The following is a 16278-nucleotide window of genomic DNA, read 5'->3' as shown; positions in this document are numbered from 1 at the left end:
ACCTTTCCCTCCAGACTTTCCTGGGAAAGGGGAAGAGAAATAGAAACTGGCATGTGAGTGCATCATTCAAAACTTAGTTTCCCATAATCTTCCACAGCGGAGATGGTTGCTGGGGTGGAGAAACTCACTAGCAAAAAGACCTTGGTTATAAGTGATGGGAGAGGCTCCTAGCCCTTCAACAGCAAGGTCAGTCACTAAGTGAGGGGCAGCCTTAGTATGTGGACAGTCATTTCTGTCACTAATAAACACTTGTCAACCCTGAGGACTTTTCAACGTGAAGTCTAGCAGACATACGGCATGCCATGAAACCAATCGGCTGAGTGACAGAGATATTTTGACTCAAGCCTCCATCTAAAAGGAAAAAAAACAAAGGCAAAAATATCTACTTAAATTAACTAGGTTACGTTGGCATTTAGTTTCATAATTCTTGCTCAATAATGCTGTCTACTTTATGTCTTTTATTATTTTTATTTTATGTGTATGAGTGTACTGCCTGCATGTATGTAAGTGCACCCATGTTGTGAAACCCATGCAATGCCCACAGAGGTTAGAAGAGGGCCTCAGATTCTTTGGAACTGCAGTTACAGATGGTTGTTAGCTGCCATAGGGGTGCTGGGAACCAAACTGGGTCCTCTGCAAGAGCAGCCAGCACTCTTAACAGCTGAGCCATCTCTCCAGTCCCAATGCTGTTTCCTTCAAAGAGAAGTCAGAGAATGCGTGCAGCCAAGAAGGTACAGCAGTCTAAGGTCACAGTGCCATTAGTTTGTGATCAATGCCTCGTCACAGCTCCAGAGCTAAAAACTAACAAGTGCGCAGTTACCATACTCAAGCCACAAACGGTTCCTTCCGCTGCCGGCATGAACTTGGTCTCACACCTGTGGCCCACTCGGTGGCACCAAAGTGATTTGCAAATATCCTGAAAGGGGGAAAAAAGGGTGGGGGTTGGTAAGGGTGGCAACATGGGAAAATGCAAATATTCTAAGTTTGGGGACACAATGTTATATTCAGGAATGGATGCAATCTCTCCCACACGCAAGCCATAGCACGTGTGTGGTAGTCAAAAGACAACTTGGGGGAGTCAGTTCTCCCTTTCTACCATATGGGTCCTGGGAATTGAACTTGGGTCACCAGGCTTGGTGGCAGGTCCCTTTAAGTGCTAAGCCATCTTGTTGGCCCTAAGAGACCTGTTTCCTAATGGAACTGATAATAGCCTGGATGGCAGAAAAGATTGAGACCAGATTAAAGCAGGTCTGAGTCCATCCTCGGCCTGGAAGCCGAGGGTCTCTCTGTTCTCACTGTGCTTTTCTTAGTCTTCACTCTAAAAGTGTTCAGATCAGTACATGACCCACAGAGCTGTCCTGAAGGATGAGCGACATAATACAGACTTAGCGGTTATTCTGCATGGCACACAGAGTCCCCAAAATAATTGGCCGTTATCACCACCACCATCATTACTTTCTTTACCTTTACTGCAATTTTCAGTTATTTAGATAATTCAATTTTGATACTAGACCAGTGAAATACTTTGAATAATCATGAGGTGGCCTCCTAACAACAGAATTGCAGCTATCATTTCTAGGGCTTCTATATTAATGGGATTGAGGGGGTCTAGTTATTGTGGAAATAAAAGTGAGGGGTGTTGGTCATGGGAACAGTTCAAGTTATTTCTATGAAGGTGTGACCGCCACCCCCCACCCACATGTAGTGTCATCTCCCTCCCACGTGTAGCAAAGGCCAATTTGAGCTTCATCGACCCTAACAACTATTCAAGATAGAGTTCGAAGAATTAAATAATTGTCCTTCCTAGAGCCAACAGAGAGCTCTAACCTACACCTATAGCAGCCACTGAAATGATCCTGGGACAAACCAAATAAATGGAGAGACCTTAAGAAAAAAATGCCAAAAAACAGGAGTTCTAGACACTGCAGCCAAAGCCAACCCACAGGACCGAGGGGCGGCAGAGGGAGAGGAGTGGGTAAACCCAGGGATTCCAGAGTGAAATGAGACAGGCTGCAGGAACATGTTATTTCTCCTGTGGTGAAGAGCAGAGGTCAAGTGTAATTATAGCCAACTCTATGCTTTAATGACTGCGAAGGCCATCTGAGAAAACTCCCCTTCAAAGTAAACAAAAAGGGGACTTTACACTTTTTTGCTTGTCCCTCCCCCTGCCCCATATTCAAATAACTTTTCCTTAACTATAATTACCTGGACTTAAGTCATAATTTAAGAGAACAAGAAATAACCACAGAGGCTCCAAGATCTTATGTTGCCTGGATATGTTTTCTTTTCTTCTGAACAAGACATTTTCAAGCCGGGATACTCAATGCTGGCCATAGTGGGTCCTGTCATTTGCTGACCCATGTTCTCTGGTTATATTCCCCAAGACATCTGTCCCTTCTAGTAAAATATGACATGTTGAAAATGTTAAAAGCTTCTGAAAATAAGGTTTTATAAAGCACATACAAAACAGAACGCTGGTCAGTCCCGCCAGAGCTGTCCTGTGTTCATAACCTGCACCAGTTTTCAACACTTCTATTCTCCCCGCCGCTCAGGCCTCTGAAGTCACCTGACTCCTGAATTTCATTTCTATCAGGAAATCTTCGAGCTCATGAAATCACAATGACTTAACCTTCGAAAGGTTTCCTGAATCTTAGCAATGATTCTGGCTTACCTCATTGCTACCCTGTTCCGGCCACTTCACACACACCTTCTTGCTGTCCACTTGTTACAAGCCTCATAGTTCAGCTTTTCCCCATCCCTACCCAGTTAGTTCTCAACACAGCACTACCCAAAATGGCAACCTATAGGTGAGTTGTATCTGAGTCACATTTCATGTTCTTAAGAGTCAGATATGGTAAATGGCTACCATGCTGGATGACAGGGAACATGTCCATCATTACAGAAAGTTCTACTGGCCAGCACTGAGCTCGAGGGGTGTAGGTCAGTCACCTCAAGTCCCTTTTCTGCTCTAATCAGGCAATCCCTTTACACCTCACTTAGAGCAATACCAGAGTCCTTCGTTTTTTTTTTCTGGGAAAAATCAAAGTTTTATTATGCCACAAATTGGTCATTTTAGTGAAACAGAACATTGAGATCAGCAAATGAAATAGTCAGAGAAAAACATTTTTACATTTTTATCCATATCCTCCCTGACTTGTGTATGTGTGTCGAATGTATATTTTTCTATTTTTGAAAATGGAATCATGCTTGCATGCTATTTTAGGCCCAGAGTGGATATAAACTTTGTGACTCTAAAGCCTTTAAAAACTGAGAATCTTTAAGAAAATGTTTTAAAGTTATGAATGCAAACAGTGGGAAAGGGTTCTGACACTGGAGTGTTATTATTCTGTTGTTCACTAAATCCCTTTTTTAACAGAAAAATTCATTTTTAATGCAACTGACATTAAGATGTTTGCATATACATTTCTATTCTCTATATATCTGATTATTACTAGTCACAGTTGGTTACTTTCTGAGCTCCTTGGCATCTGAGCATGGATATAAAGTCATCAGGTAGATCTCAGTGGTAATGTTTTTCACTTCTACTAATTATTAAGGAGCAAATTTTTATGCTTTGAAGAATTATAATTTTTTTAAATCAGAGTCTTTCTTATTCCCTTCCAAGCCATCTCTTCAAATCCTCTTTATCTCTGATCTTGCCTGTGACTGGCTCACTCCTGATGCTGTAGTTTGCTTTCTGCTGCTGTTACAGTAATTTAGAGGAGGAAAGAGATTATTTGGCCTACAGATCCAGGTTATACTCCACTACAGCAAAGAAGTCAGAGGGTCAGGGGCTTGAAGCAACTGGTCACATCTACAGACAAAGCCAGAGAGAAAGAGTCAACTCATAGATCCTTGCTTGCTCCCTTCTCAGCTAGCTTTCTCTTCTTTGACACTACTTAGGCCCACCTTCCTCCTTCCTAGGGAATGGTACCACCCACCATGGCATGGGTCTTCCTACATCCATTAACAACCAAGACAATTTCATGGGCCAACCTGATCTAGATAATTCCTCACTGAGACTGTCTTCCCAGAGGATTCTAAGTTGTGCCAAGTCAACAGTTAAAAATAACTAGCACAACTGCTTACTCAAACAGCTCTGGACTCTGAAAGGACCTACAGATTGTTCCAAACACAGATCTTTCTGCTGCTCTATCTGCTTCCCCAATTATCTGAATGCCTAAGATGTCCTGCTTTTGAAATTTCCTTCAAGTCTGCCTAAATTTTTACCTCCTGGGACCTCATTAATACGTGTGTGTGTGTGTGTGTGTGTGTGTGTGTGTGTGTGTGTCCATGCATTGGGGCTCAAGTCTAGGGCCTCACATTTGTTAGGCAAGCACTCTAACACTTAGCAACATGTCTAGCCTTACTAATACAAATTAATCAACCACTACTTAGTCAACCTCCAACTTACCTTATCCAAGCTCTTTTCACTACAGTATTTACTTACACATCATGTTCACTATGCATCACCCTCCTCCCCAACACAACATCACCGTTACAGGGCAAGAAACTTTTTCCCCATCTGATGCATTTCAAGAACCTAAAACAATACTGGTACAGAGCAGGCTTCAATAAATATTTTTTTTCAGCAAGTCAAATGTATGAGTTAAAATGATTGGCTTTACAATTAGAAATCCTCTTCAGTGGAAGTAAAGACTCTGGAATCCTTAAGAGGTTTCAATTAAAATCACGTATGTCAGGTGTGGTGACATGTGCCTCTAATCCCAGTACCCAGGAGGCAGAGGTAGGTATATCTCTGGGAGTTCGAGGAAAGCCTTTCCACGCCAGTCAGGGCTACATAGTGAGACCCTATCTCAGATACACGCAAAATAAAACTGTATGAGAAGTTAACAAAACATGCTAAAAATAAATTGGTCCCTATTGGGGCTATAGGTACGAGGCAGAGCACTTATCTATCATGCACAAGGCCCTGGGCCCAATCCAGTATTGAAGAAGGAAAGAACGAAGTAACAGCAAAAAGCAATAACCCTGAGTCCTATCGCTTGGAGTGATTCCTGTATTGACTGAACCCACAACTGTTCTCCTCAATGTGCTGATAAGAAATTGAGTCTCAGGAAGAGTCAAATGAATTCAACTGCTTTAAGCAGGTAAGTCTCTCCTTGGCTGGAACTTAACTGCACTTATGCTTAACCTTACTACTCAAGCTTTTAAGCTACATTGTAATTAAAAAGTAACAATCAACAAGCACTGTGATTGGCAACATTTTAAAAATCAAGTTTTCTGAGGTATAATTTACAATAATGTGCACCCATTTTAAGCATATGGTTCTAGACACTCTAACAGAATATATGCCATTGTAGGCACCACCATAATCAAGATGGAACACTGGTGTTACCCCCCAAACACCCCTCTGAGAGGAAACCCAGCTGTGCTGCTGACTGTCACCAGATGCCCCTCCTTAACTTCATACAATGGAATTGTACCAAATGGACACTTAAGTTATTTTACTCAACATGTTATTTTTTAGCCATCCATGTTTCTGTGCCTAGTTATGGATTCTTTTTTTCTCTTCTGATGAAAAAGTTTCATCATATAAATATATAAAAATTTGTTTAGTCATAGTCTGAAGGAAATTTCATAAAAGTTACTTCTAGTTATTGGTGCTTATCAATCAAGCACTAGTTAAGAACATTCCTCACTAAATATTTTTCCTGAGTATTTTCTTTCACTTCTGGAGATAAACCCTTTGGAGTGGATTTTCTGGATCATAGGGTAAAGGCATGGTTAGAAAGATACGGCTATTTCAAGGGGCGGGAGAGATGGCTCAGCGGTTAAGAGCACTGGCTGCTCTTGCAGAGGACCCAGGTTTGGTTCCCATCACTCACATGGTGGCTAAAAACAGTCTGTAACTCCAGTCCCAGAGGATCCAACGCCCTCTTCTGTCCTCCTCGAGCATTGTGTGACACAGGTGCACTTACACACATGTAGGCAATACACTCATACACACGAAATAAAAATAATAAAGTATTTTAAGAAAGATACAGCTATTTCTATATAATATAAATGATTATCTTTCCTCTGTATTCAAATACTTCATTCAAAGTATATAAACAGTATTTCTATTCAGTTTTGACTCAGAAACCTGGGCCCTTTTTTTTTCTTGTCTATTGGCGCTTTATTTATGCTCTTATTTAACTTCAATTTTCTATCATCGAGTTCAAGGGAAACAATAAATAATGCCCCTGTCTATTCTAACAGTAGATTTTAATAAGACACTGGAGTCAGACAAATGGAGATCAAGATAACAACCTATTACAAGCAAAGATGCACTGGGGGAGGGTGGAGATCTGTGGCACAACAGGTCTGCTGATGCTCTCTCCACAGTGTTAAACTAACTGCAGACAGAGGGTACAAGCTCAAGTCTCCACGGGATCCACACATCTAGAAGACTTTTAGAGATGTGTGTGTCCAATAGCTGACCAGCACAATGACAGGCAGTGCTGAGACCTTCCTGTGGCACACATGCAGTATGCATGACTACATGTATGTTTACATATGTGAGGTCACACATGTCATATGTGCACACATGCATAGGCAGGACAGAGCTTAATGCTGGGTTTCTTCCTCAGTCACTCTCCACTTTATTTACAGAAACAGTCTTTCACTGAACCTGGCGCTCACTCATTTGGCCAGCTTGTCCCATGGACCCTGCCTCTCTGCCTCCTGAGCTGTAGGATTTCAGGATAGCTGCCATGCCCACCACACAGGCTTTTAGCTGGACACTGATGATCCAAACTCTGGTTCTCACACTTGTGCAGCAAATGCTTTATGCACTGAGCCATCTCCCCAGCCTGAGATGCCCTCTCTACCACACTGGTCATCCCTGCCTGAAGGGAAGGATGGGAGAGGGGTAGAGCAAGGTCTTCCATTGTATGAAGAGTGTCTATATGACCAGTAATAATCAGATATATAAAGATTAGAAACGCATCTGCAAACATCTTAGTGTCAAGTGCATTAAAAATGAATTTTTCTGTATGAAACTGTATATTTTAATAATGAAATGGAGATCTTTTTAAAGGTTAAAACCTCATTTAATTTTATGTCTTATAGGGTTTATACTAAGTAAAATACACTGAGTACAATATTGTATAACTGTATTAATTCAACTGTAAACCTAAAAATTTACAGCCAATTTTGAAAGAGATGCATCTTAACTCTGGAAATTGTTATGAATATGTCAATGCTGTTGTAATGAAATGCTTCTTCTAAATATGTGGTTATTAAATAAATAATTAAAAAAAACAAAAAACACATTCTGTAAAAATTAAAGGAATTTCAAAAATTAAAAAAATAATAAAAAAAGAAAAGAGTCTCTAAAACAGTGACCCTTAGACATCACTGTAAGGGCAGTAATTAATGAGTATCTACTGTTCTGTCAGAAAAAAGCCAGGCGTTGCAGCAACTGGGGCAAGAGGCATGCATAGATGATTACAGTGGTATCACAAGCTCACAATAGTGACACGTAAGATGGAGGTGGAGTCCAGAGAAAGCAATGTTTAAATGTCCTTAGGAAGAAAAAGAGGTAGCTTTTGAGCTGTATCTTTGACAGTATAGAATGATTACATTTTTTTCACACAGAAGGCTATGCAGTGTTCTAGAATGGGAAATCCACATTTCCTTGTATACACAGGAAAGAATAAAGGTAATATTTGAAGGCATGCAAGGATATCAATATTGTGGGCATGTGGGCAAAGGTAATGGGAACTGAAGGATAATGTAACTAATTGCATATCAGGTGTGATTAGAAAGTTTCTATCTATTCTCTATTCTTTCAATTTTTTATTTATATTTCATGTGTCTGAGCGTTTTTCCTGCATGTAAGTGCACACATGTTGTGCAATGCCCACAGAGATCAGAAGAGGGTGTCAGATCCCCTGGAACTGGAGTTATGTATGGTTTTTAGCTGCCATGTTTGTGCTGGGAATCAAACCCAGGTCCTCTGCAAAAGCAGCCAGTGCTCTTAACTGCTGAGCCATCTCTCCAGCTCCTCTCTTCCATTCTTTAATCCCAATGTCAAAGCCTTAGAATAAACACACCCATATCCTACTGTCTTTCAAGGGAAACGTGTTCCAAAATTTCGGGTCCCAAGACATTCACTAGAATTCAAATTCCTACCCCACAATTTCCATTTAGCTTCAAATTCTCTGTGGGCCAATAAATAAGGATGACTAAGCTCCTACTATGTGACAGTAACTGGCGGCTGCTGAGCTAGGGATCAACTAAAAGGTGCTCCATTTGCCTTGCTGACCATTCCCAACTAGGAAACTCATCTGTGTAAAAGCACTGAATGGTGCTTCAAACCTGCTGGTGAACAGCATCAATTCACTCTCTGCACCAAGAACCATTTCTAAGTACACAGCATTGTACGGATCTTCTTCCCCATTGCTAGAAGTAAGCCCACTTTTAGGTCTATCCAAACAGTGGAGCACTCAGATTATTAACTCGACCTCATGAACACTGCTGTGGCATGGATGTACTTTGTACCCCAGAGGCCCATATGTTGAGAATGTGGTCTTCAGTGTGACAATGTTGGGAGGTGGACTCTCTATCAAATGGAGCCCAGTGGGAAGATGCTAGGTCAGTTGGTGGTGTGCCGGTGATAGCGGCTGATGTGTCACTGCTACTTTCTTACTGAAACATTTCCTCCTAAAAGGAAGTTCATTAAGACTGAGGAAGTAAAGGAAACTTACAAATTTCAGGAAGCTCTTGAAATTTACAAGATTCACAAGGTGCCCCCTTCAAGGTTATACAAGCAATAACTAATCACAGGGGAGAGAAGACTGTCCAACTGACTTGGTTGTACACAAGTCATGCAGAGAGCACCTGGGATGCAGCTCTCCCCAGTTGTCACCATGCTGGACTGGGCTGGTCAGACCCCAAGAAACTTACTAGTTCACTCAGCTAGACCTAGTGGAACTGTTTCTTTGGTCTGTTGTGGGTGTTCCATCTGGGATGAATACAAATCTGTTCATGTCTTCCCAGAAGTCACACAACAGGGATTATTGTAGTTCTGGTGGGGCTTTGGCTAGTTCTCATAGGTTGTAGGTCATTATAAAGCCATGGATGGGGGCTGGAGAGAGAGCTCAGCACTTAAGGGCACTGGCTGTTTCTTGCTGAGGGATCTTGGTTCAATTCCCAGCATTCACATAGCAGCTAACTCCAGTTCCAGGAGATCCAAGGCCCACTTCTGACCTCAGGCATTGCATGACATGGGTGCACTTACATACACGTAGTCAATACACTCATACACATAAAATAAAGAGATTGAAGACCCTGTCGTGGTCCCATTGTCTCTCCGTCTTATCATCTGGCAGGGGTGGTCCCTTTCTCCCACATGTGCTATGCCATTGTCACTGGCTATTATGTGGCGCAGCCAAGAAGACCCTTGCTAGAACTAAGCCACCATCAGGGCCACACCCCTAAATATCCTAAACTGTCAGCTAAAGTGACCTATTTTTCTGAATAAGTAGCTTTGCTTCAGCATTTTTGTTATAGGCACTAAACTGAGTCATGCAAACGCTATGTGAAGGAACAGAAATCAAGCTTAACTTGCTGATGCAGACAATTTGAGGCTTGGAGAAGAGAAGTGATAAGAAAAGATGCTCTCAGACCCGTCTGCCTCTGTGATAAAAGTCAAGTGCGATGGTGACAATGATTGCCAAACATGGAAGGAAGAGATAGAGTTGAAAGTTGTTTGTTGAATGATGCGACTGTACCAAGAGAGAATCCTCACAGGCTCGCTAGGGAAAAACTATTCATCTTCTCCTTACAGATGTGGACACTACGGCCAAGGGAGGCTGAGTCATCTGTCCAAGAGTCTAGGAAAAGTTGGAGTAAGATTCTGAATGCAGGTCCATCCAACTCCCAAAGCTAGAGACTGTGCACATATGTGCATGCATGCTTTAACCACTATGTAAGCCCTCCTTGGAAGGAGGGATGGAGGGACAAGTCCAAGTGGACTGAAGGAAAACAAAAGGTAGAAGAGAAGGTAATGACAACCCAGTGAATGTCCTGAAGATAAATGCAAAAATGGGCTTTTACTGTTTAGGAAATTTCTCGTTGTTAGAGCCTGGCAGGTTGCTACTCATCCCCCTCAGAAATGTGGCCAGGCTCAGGTTGTAAGATTAGGGAAATACTGACAACTATAGTTTCCATACTCAGGATCCTTCTTCCCCGTGTTACCATCGACATCTTAAATAGTCTCTCTGCTAAGGGAGTCTCTCTACCTCACCTCCCAGACATCCAGACACCTCTGAGCCGCTCACCATTTTAGTACTTCTCTCTTAGAATTTCCATATCCCTTTGCTCTGCTTCTCAGGGAAGACCAAGACTAAGATGCTGTCTTAAATACGGTGCAGCACTGGAACTTAACTAAAGAGAGATGCTTAAGTCCTGCTCACTGCTTTGACACAGAAGAGACACCCACAGCCACTGCTGTATCCGGCATCATTCTCAGTGCACATGTATTTGATTGGTGTTTGGGAAAACTAGTAGCTCCTAGAATCAAGGGAATAAAAGACTCGGGAAACAACCTTCTTCCACCCAGTGAAAGATTACTTCTACCAAATGTCTCAATTTAACAGGGAAATGGGAACAGGTGTAAATTTGTTCATTTCTTTGATATAGCCAGTGAAAAGTCTGCGTGTTGTGAAGGAATGCCCCAAGTATGTGGATATGGATTAGATTTTTAATGGTAACACTTTTAAAGTTCATTAACACATATAACCTTCTATCAATCCTAGGATTTGATAAATATTGTTTCTTAGGAATAGACATATTTGTAAATGTGTTGATTTACAGAAAAGCATTAAGTATAAAGACACCACCCAACTCATGGAGGCAACTGTTGGACTAAGCATTACTTTAGGGAAAACTGGTATTCACCAATGGAGAGGAGAAGGCATAACTTCCATGTGGGTGATTTGCTTTGTTTAGATTTGACCATTTACAAGTTCCATGGCTGTAGGCGAGCTGAAAGCCTTCTCTAGGCTCTGGGTAAAAAGGGGAAATAATTGTTACTTCAAAGTGCTTTTGAAGATGGAGGTCAAGTAAAATCAATCTTTCAGTGGAATGCCTTATAGAGAACAGAGGCTCTAGCAGAAAGTGCTAGAAATGGCAGTGATGGTGGTAGGTGGGGGTGCTGTTGGGGGGTCAGGATGGCAATAATATTGCTGATACATATTATTATTGCTGTTGCTGCTGCTGACAGTAAAGATACTGCGGGTGAGTGGTAGAAAAGAAGCAATAGGGTGGGAGAGAGGAGGAGGAAGAGGAGGAGGAGGGGGAGCAGGAGGGGCAGCAGAAAGAGGGGAAGGAAGGGGAGGAGGAGGGAAGAGGAAGAGGAGGAGGAGGGGAGCAGGAGGGGCAGCAGGAAGAAGGGAAGGAAGGAGAGGAGGAGGAAGGGGAGAAGATGGAAGAAGACGGGGAGGAGGAGGAGGAGGAAGGGAAGGGGGAGGAGGGGGAGAGGCAGAAAGAGCAGGAGGAGAGGGAGGAGAGAGAGGAGGGAGAGGAGGGGAGGAGGAGAAGGGGCAAGGGAGAGGAAGAGGAAGAAAAGAGGAGGGAAGAAAGGAATGGAACTAGAGTGGGGCAGGAGAATCTACAGACCTCCCAACTTCCCATACATCCAAAAATTCAGACTTCAGTACTTGTTTCTGGATGCTGGGAACAAACTAACCTAACAATGATTCCACATTTCACTGATGCACCTATAATGCTGTCAAGGATGCATTTCTCAACCAAGTGGAACAATGTTCTTCCATTTCTACACCCTGGAATTTTCTCTTTGCCCATTTGTTTTTTCCACAATTGTGAATGAAAGCTTCTAGACAAAAATCATAGTAAGAATATTCAAGATACATCTTGACTGTTCAGATATCAACAAGAGCAGGCCCCAGTAATAGTCTTCAGAGTATGCTCTGGAAGGTAGATGATGCATATTAGGGTCTTAATGACTGTAAGCGCCTCACACTAAAAGGGAATCTATATATAACAAGAACAAAAACGATTAGCAATAGGTAAAAGTTATCCTTCCCAGATTTACTACCAGGGATAAGGCCTACATATAAGGAAGGGGAATTTTCTTCCAAGGATGCAGGCAAGTGGGATTTAAACTAGGCATGCATGGTCTATGGGGAATAAGCCTGGATAACTAGTTGACAGTAAAATTACCACCTAATTATCATGCCAAACAAATGACATTTTAGAGATAACCCAGATGCTAACCTTTGGCCTCAGCAAACCAAATGTTTATCCTTTTGGTAGGTACACAGGCACATGGCAGATCCTTAATGCAAGTTAGAAGTCACATGCAAACATACCTTCATAAACCCAAGGCTGCACAGCTTGGCTTTTGCTCCAAATTGCCACTTACACTGTGTGTCGGCATCATAAATCTGTCCTGGTAGTTTGTCTGGATATTTATACTGTCCTGTTTGCTTGGGCTCATCCACCAGACAGCCAGCCTGTGGTGTACTACATTGAAACACATCCTTATTAATAGTGTGTTCATCTGTGACCTTTCCATTTAAAACCACACCCCTTTGAGTGCAGTCTTGCAAAGAAACACAGAACGTGATTACAGGAATAGGCATATGTTTAGAGTTAAAATGTACATTTATTGCAAAGAGTGAGTCCTGTCTAAAAGGATGTAATGCACACAGTCATAAAGGTTTTATGGGATACTGGCTATGCAACTGACATGCCTTGGGATTGGGTACGATATGGGAAAGGTAAACATAAGTAACATCTCCCTCTCCCTTCCATGGTCTCATTCTACGACGTTCAGCAACATTCAGCATATTTTTACTGAGTCCCTAGTGTAGGGCAAGCATTATGCTAAGAACTAAAGGTAAAAAAAAATATATCAGAGTACCTGTCTTCGTGGGTTTTTACATAATGCTGTACTATTTACAAATGACTAAGAAGAGATCAAAGACGCACTTTATCACAATAAGCTTTACAAACAAAAATAAGTAAGGTTATATTTTTAAAAAAACCAGGAGGTTCTGGGTGTGGTATTGTAAGCCTTGAGTCCTAGCACTTAGGAGGGAGAAGCAGGACGATTAGGAGTTCAAGATCATCGCTCACCATACAGCAAGTCCAAGGTCAGCCTATAGGTACTACATGAGTCCCTGTGTAAAAATAAAAACAACCAACCAACCAAACCAAAGAATTGGGAGGAAAGATGCTCCCTGGGGCATTTGGGAGGAACACTGCTCTGAGGGTGTCTGATTGGGACACGTTGAGAGTTTGGCATGGATATATTTTAAAAGCCCTTTATTCCTACTTAGCTATACAATCAAACTGTGCCATTACCGAGCGGTTAATTAGTATGGGGGGTTAAATGCAGTTTGGGAATGAGACATATGGGGGTGGGGTGGGACTAGCCACCATGCATTCACAATGACTTTATGTAACTCTCAGATGTCTCACCGACGATGACAATTCCCATAAGGGCTATTATATAGCTCAAACAAAAAAAGGTGACATGGGGCTGAAGAGATGGCTCAGTGGTTAAGAGCACTGGCTGGGCTGCTCTTGCAGAGGACCTGGGTTCAGTTCCCAGCACCCATATGGTGGTTAACAACCATCAAAAACTCCCCTTCCAGGGGATCCAACAGCCTCTTCTGGCCTCTGTGGGCACTGCATGACATGGGGCACTTACATATATGCAGGCAAAACACTCATACAATAAAAATACACTCATAAAATAAAAATAAATTCAAAAAAAATTTTAAAGGTAACGTGTAACACAGCAGAACAGGACAAAGTCACTGTGGCTGTGGTCATCATTGCCTCAAAGCTCTGACCCGTAGCATGTCCATGGAGGAGCTCTAATCCACACTGAGCTGACCTTGACTTATAATATTTATTGATTCCATCCTCACATGAGGTAGAAAAGATGCTAGTCTCTAAACTGTGAATCTAAGATTATTAAGAAAATTGTGTGGCACATCAAATTGGCAAAAGTCCATTGGTGTATTTTTTTTAACTATGCTTTGAGCATAAATTATGGGAACATTCTTACATTTAGTCTGCCTTGTCTATGTATCTGGACAATTCTGTGAACATTTCCAAATCATACACAGTGGTTTAGGTATGAAAATATGAAGAAAATCAATTTTCAATGAAATTTTACTAGTATCTGGTCAAAGGGAGAGAATTTAGAATCTAAGTGTCCATGTGAGTGAACATGGATTAAAAACATATAGCTACATACATGTAATTAAGCTTTCGGTTCATTTAAAAATTTAATTGAACAGTATTATTTTTCTAACTCTTACATTTACTAAAACAGTCTAGAAGTTCTTGATTATTAAAATGACTTTACATCACTCTATGTTTAGATGTCTTTTGGACATAGAGCTAACCCATGCCATCTCAAAAATTTATCCAATCAAGAAAATGTTCTATTCATTAACACCACACACCACTGGATTGTCTTTAAGCCTGGCCAGTTTGTTGATCAGATGAAAATAATTAGTCAAGTAAAAAGGTTACATATCTAGCAGTCTTGGAAGTCAAAGAAATGGGTTATAACTAGATCTTAGAGTCAAAATGTATCTCTGTGCCTCGTCTGTCTGCAAATCCCCAGCTGTCATAGTTTAACCAACACAACTGATCTCTTTAAAACCCAATTTCCTCAACTCTAGAGGTCGAAAAGGATTCCTGTGTGGATAAGGTAATATAGTCTTAATTTAAATTTTTATTTATGTGTGCATGTGCATGCGCACACATGACACAGTGGGTATGTGGAAGTCACAGGACAACTTGCAGGAGTTTGGTCCCCAAGATGGAACTCAGGTTGTGAGGCTTGGCATCAAGCCCTTTCACCTGCTAAGCCATGTTGGGAGTCTGATAAGGCAATACGTGGAAGGCATGTAGCACATTAGGATGGCAATAGATATTTTTTCAAGTCAATAACCTTATAGTTATCAGTATCATCATCATAGGAACTTTTAGTCTTCCTGTTCATTGAGGGATCTAAAAACACTTCCACTGAGTAGCAGTTGTTTGGTTCATTTTATGATACTGGAGATTAAACCTGTACATGCTAGGCAAGCACTCTACCAATGAGCTACGTCTACAGCTCGGTTTTTTCCTTTTTACTTTTACATAGGGTCTTGGTTGCCCAGGCTGGCCCTGAACTTATTCTGTAGGCCAATTAGGCCTTGCACTTTTGACCCTCCTGCCTTAACCTCCCGAGTAGCCACAGTATCAGGCCTGTCTCGCCAGGTCTGGCTTGAATATTTGTTTTCACATCTATGGAACACCACTCCAGAGCTGGGCATACCCCTGAGTTTCACCTGTCTTACCTAAGGAATTTCCTGAGATACTGTCTGCTGCAAGAAGACCATGAAAACACCCCATTGTTTCCGGTCAGTGTGGGTGACATGATGTTGCCTTCTGCCTTCCTACATGGGTTGCCTTCACCATCGTGCACCATGCCGAAGCTGAAACAGAAGGGAAAAGCACCCTCAAGTCACCTCCAGAGAAAGCCAGATCAGGCACTAAGACTCAGGTGCAAGCCAGACTTGCAGAAATTATTTGAAAAAGGAAGACAGGTGGGTTACTAGAAGCTACTATAAATTCCTGCAGAAAAAATATAAAGAACTCTAAGGACTTCATTACTTCTTGGCCCTAAAAAAATATCAAAGAATGGGGGCTGGAGAGATGGCTCAGCGGTTAAGAGCACTGACTGCTCTTGCAGAGGACCCGGGTTCGATTCCCAGCATCCACATGGTGGCTATGAACTGTCCTTAACTCCAGTTCCAGGGGAATCCAAAGCCCTTGCATTGCACAACACGGATGCACTCACATACATGCAGGCAATACACTCATACACATAAAATAATAAATAAAATATTTTAAAAAATCAAAGAATGGTGTACTTCCTATACATTTTAAGGGCTAGATTTTTTTAGCTGGGGCTGGTGAGATGGCTTAGTGGGCAAAGATATCTGCTGCCAAATGTGACTACCTGAGTTGGGTCCCCCGGAACCCACATGAAAGAAAGAGCCTACTCCCTCAAATGGTACACTGGCCTCCACATGTGTACTGTGGCACAAGTGCATGTGCAAATAAATAAATAATAAAATAATGAGAAAAAAATTTCATAAGTCAAAACTTAGATTGCGGAATTTTGTTATTCAGAATGGCAAATTCCATTTCCTGTCACCAACCCTGGAACTATGGGATGGAAGTTGAGAGTGGGGAGGAGGTAGGTACAAGGAGAACATAATTATAAACTCTCTA

At 41.7% G+C, this 16278-nt stretch overlaps 1 protein-coding gene across 1 annotated transcript in view; it reads right to left on the bottom strand.

Annotated features, from left to right (window-relative positions):
• The window catches only part of Adamts18 (ADAM metallopeptidase with thrombospondin type 1 motif 18), a 161630-nt gene that overhangs the window by 62772 nt on the left and 82580 nt on the right, over positions 1-16278 (bottom strand). The window contains exons 9-11 of the mRNA XM_008822946.2: positions 15339-15476; positions 12342-12495; positions 821-916 (exon numbers count right to left, since the gene is read on the bottom strand). Of these exons, the coding sequence (XP_008821168.1) occupies positions 821-916; positions 12342-12495; positions 15339-15476 (388 nt within the window). The remainder of the gene's footprint in view (positions 1-820; positions 917-12341; positions 12496-15338; positions 15477-16278) is intronic.

This window comes from Nannospalax galili, unplaced genomic scaffold (assembly GCF_000622305.1).
Source record: "Nannospalax galili isolate Female #2095 unplaced genomic scaffold, S.galili_v1.0 scaffold568, whole genome shotgun sequence".
NCBI lineage: Eukaryota > Metazoa > Chordata > Mammalia > Rodentia > Spalacidae > Nannospalax > Nannospalax galili.
This window is presented reverse-complemented; position numbering and strand designations above follow the sequence as displayed.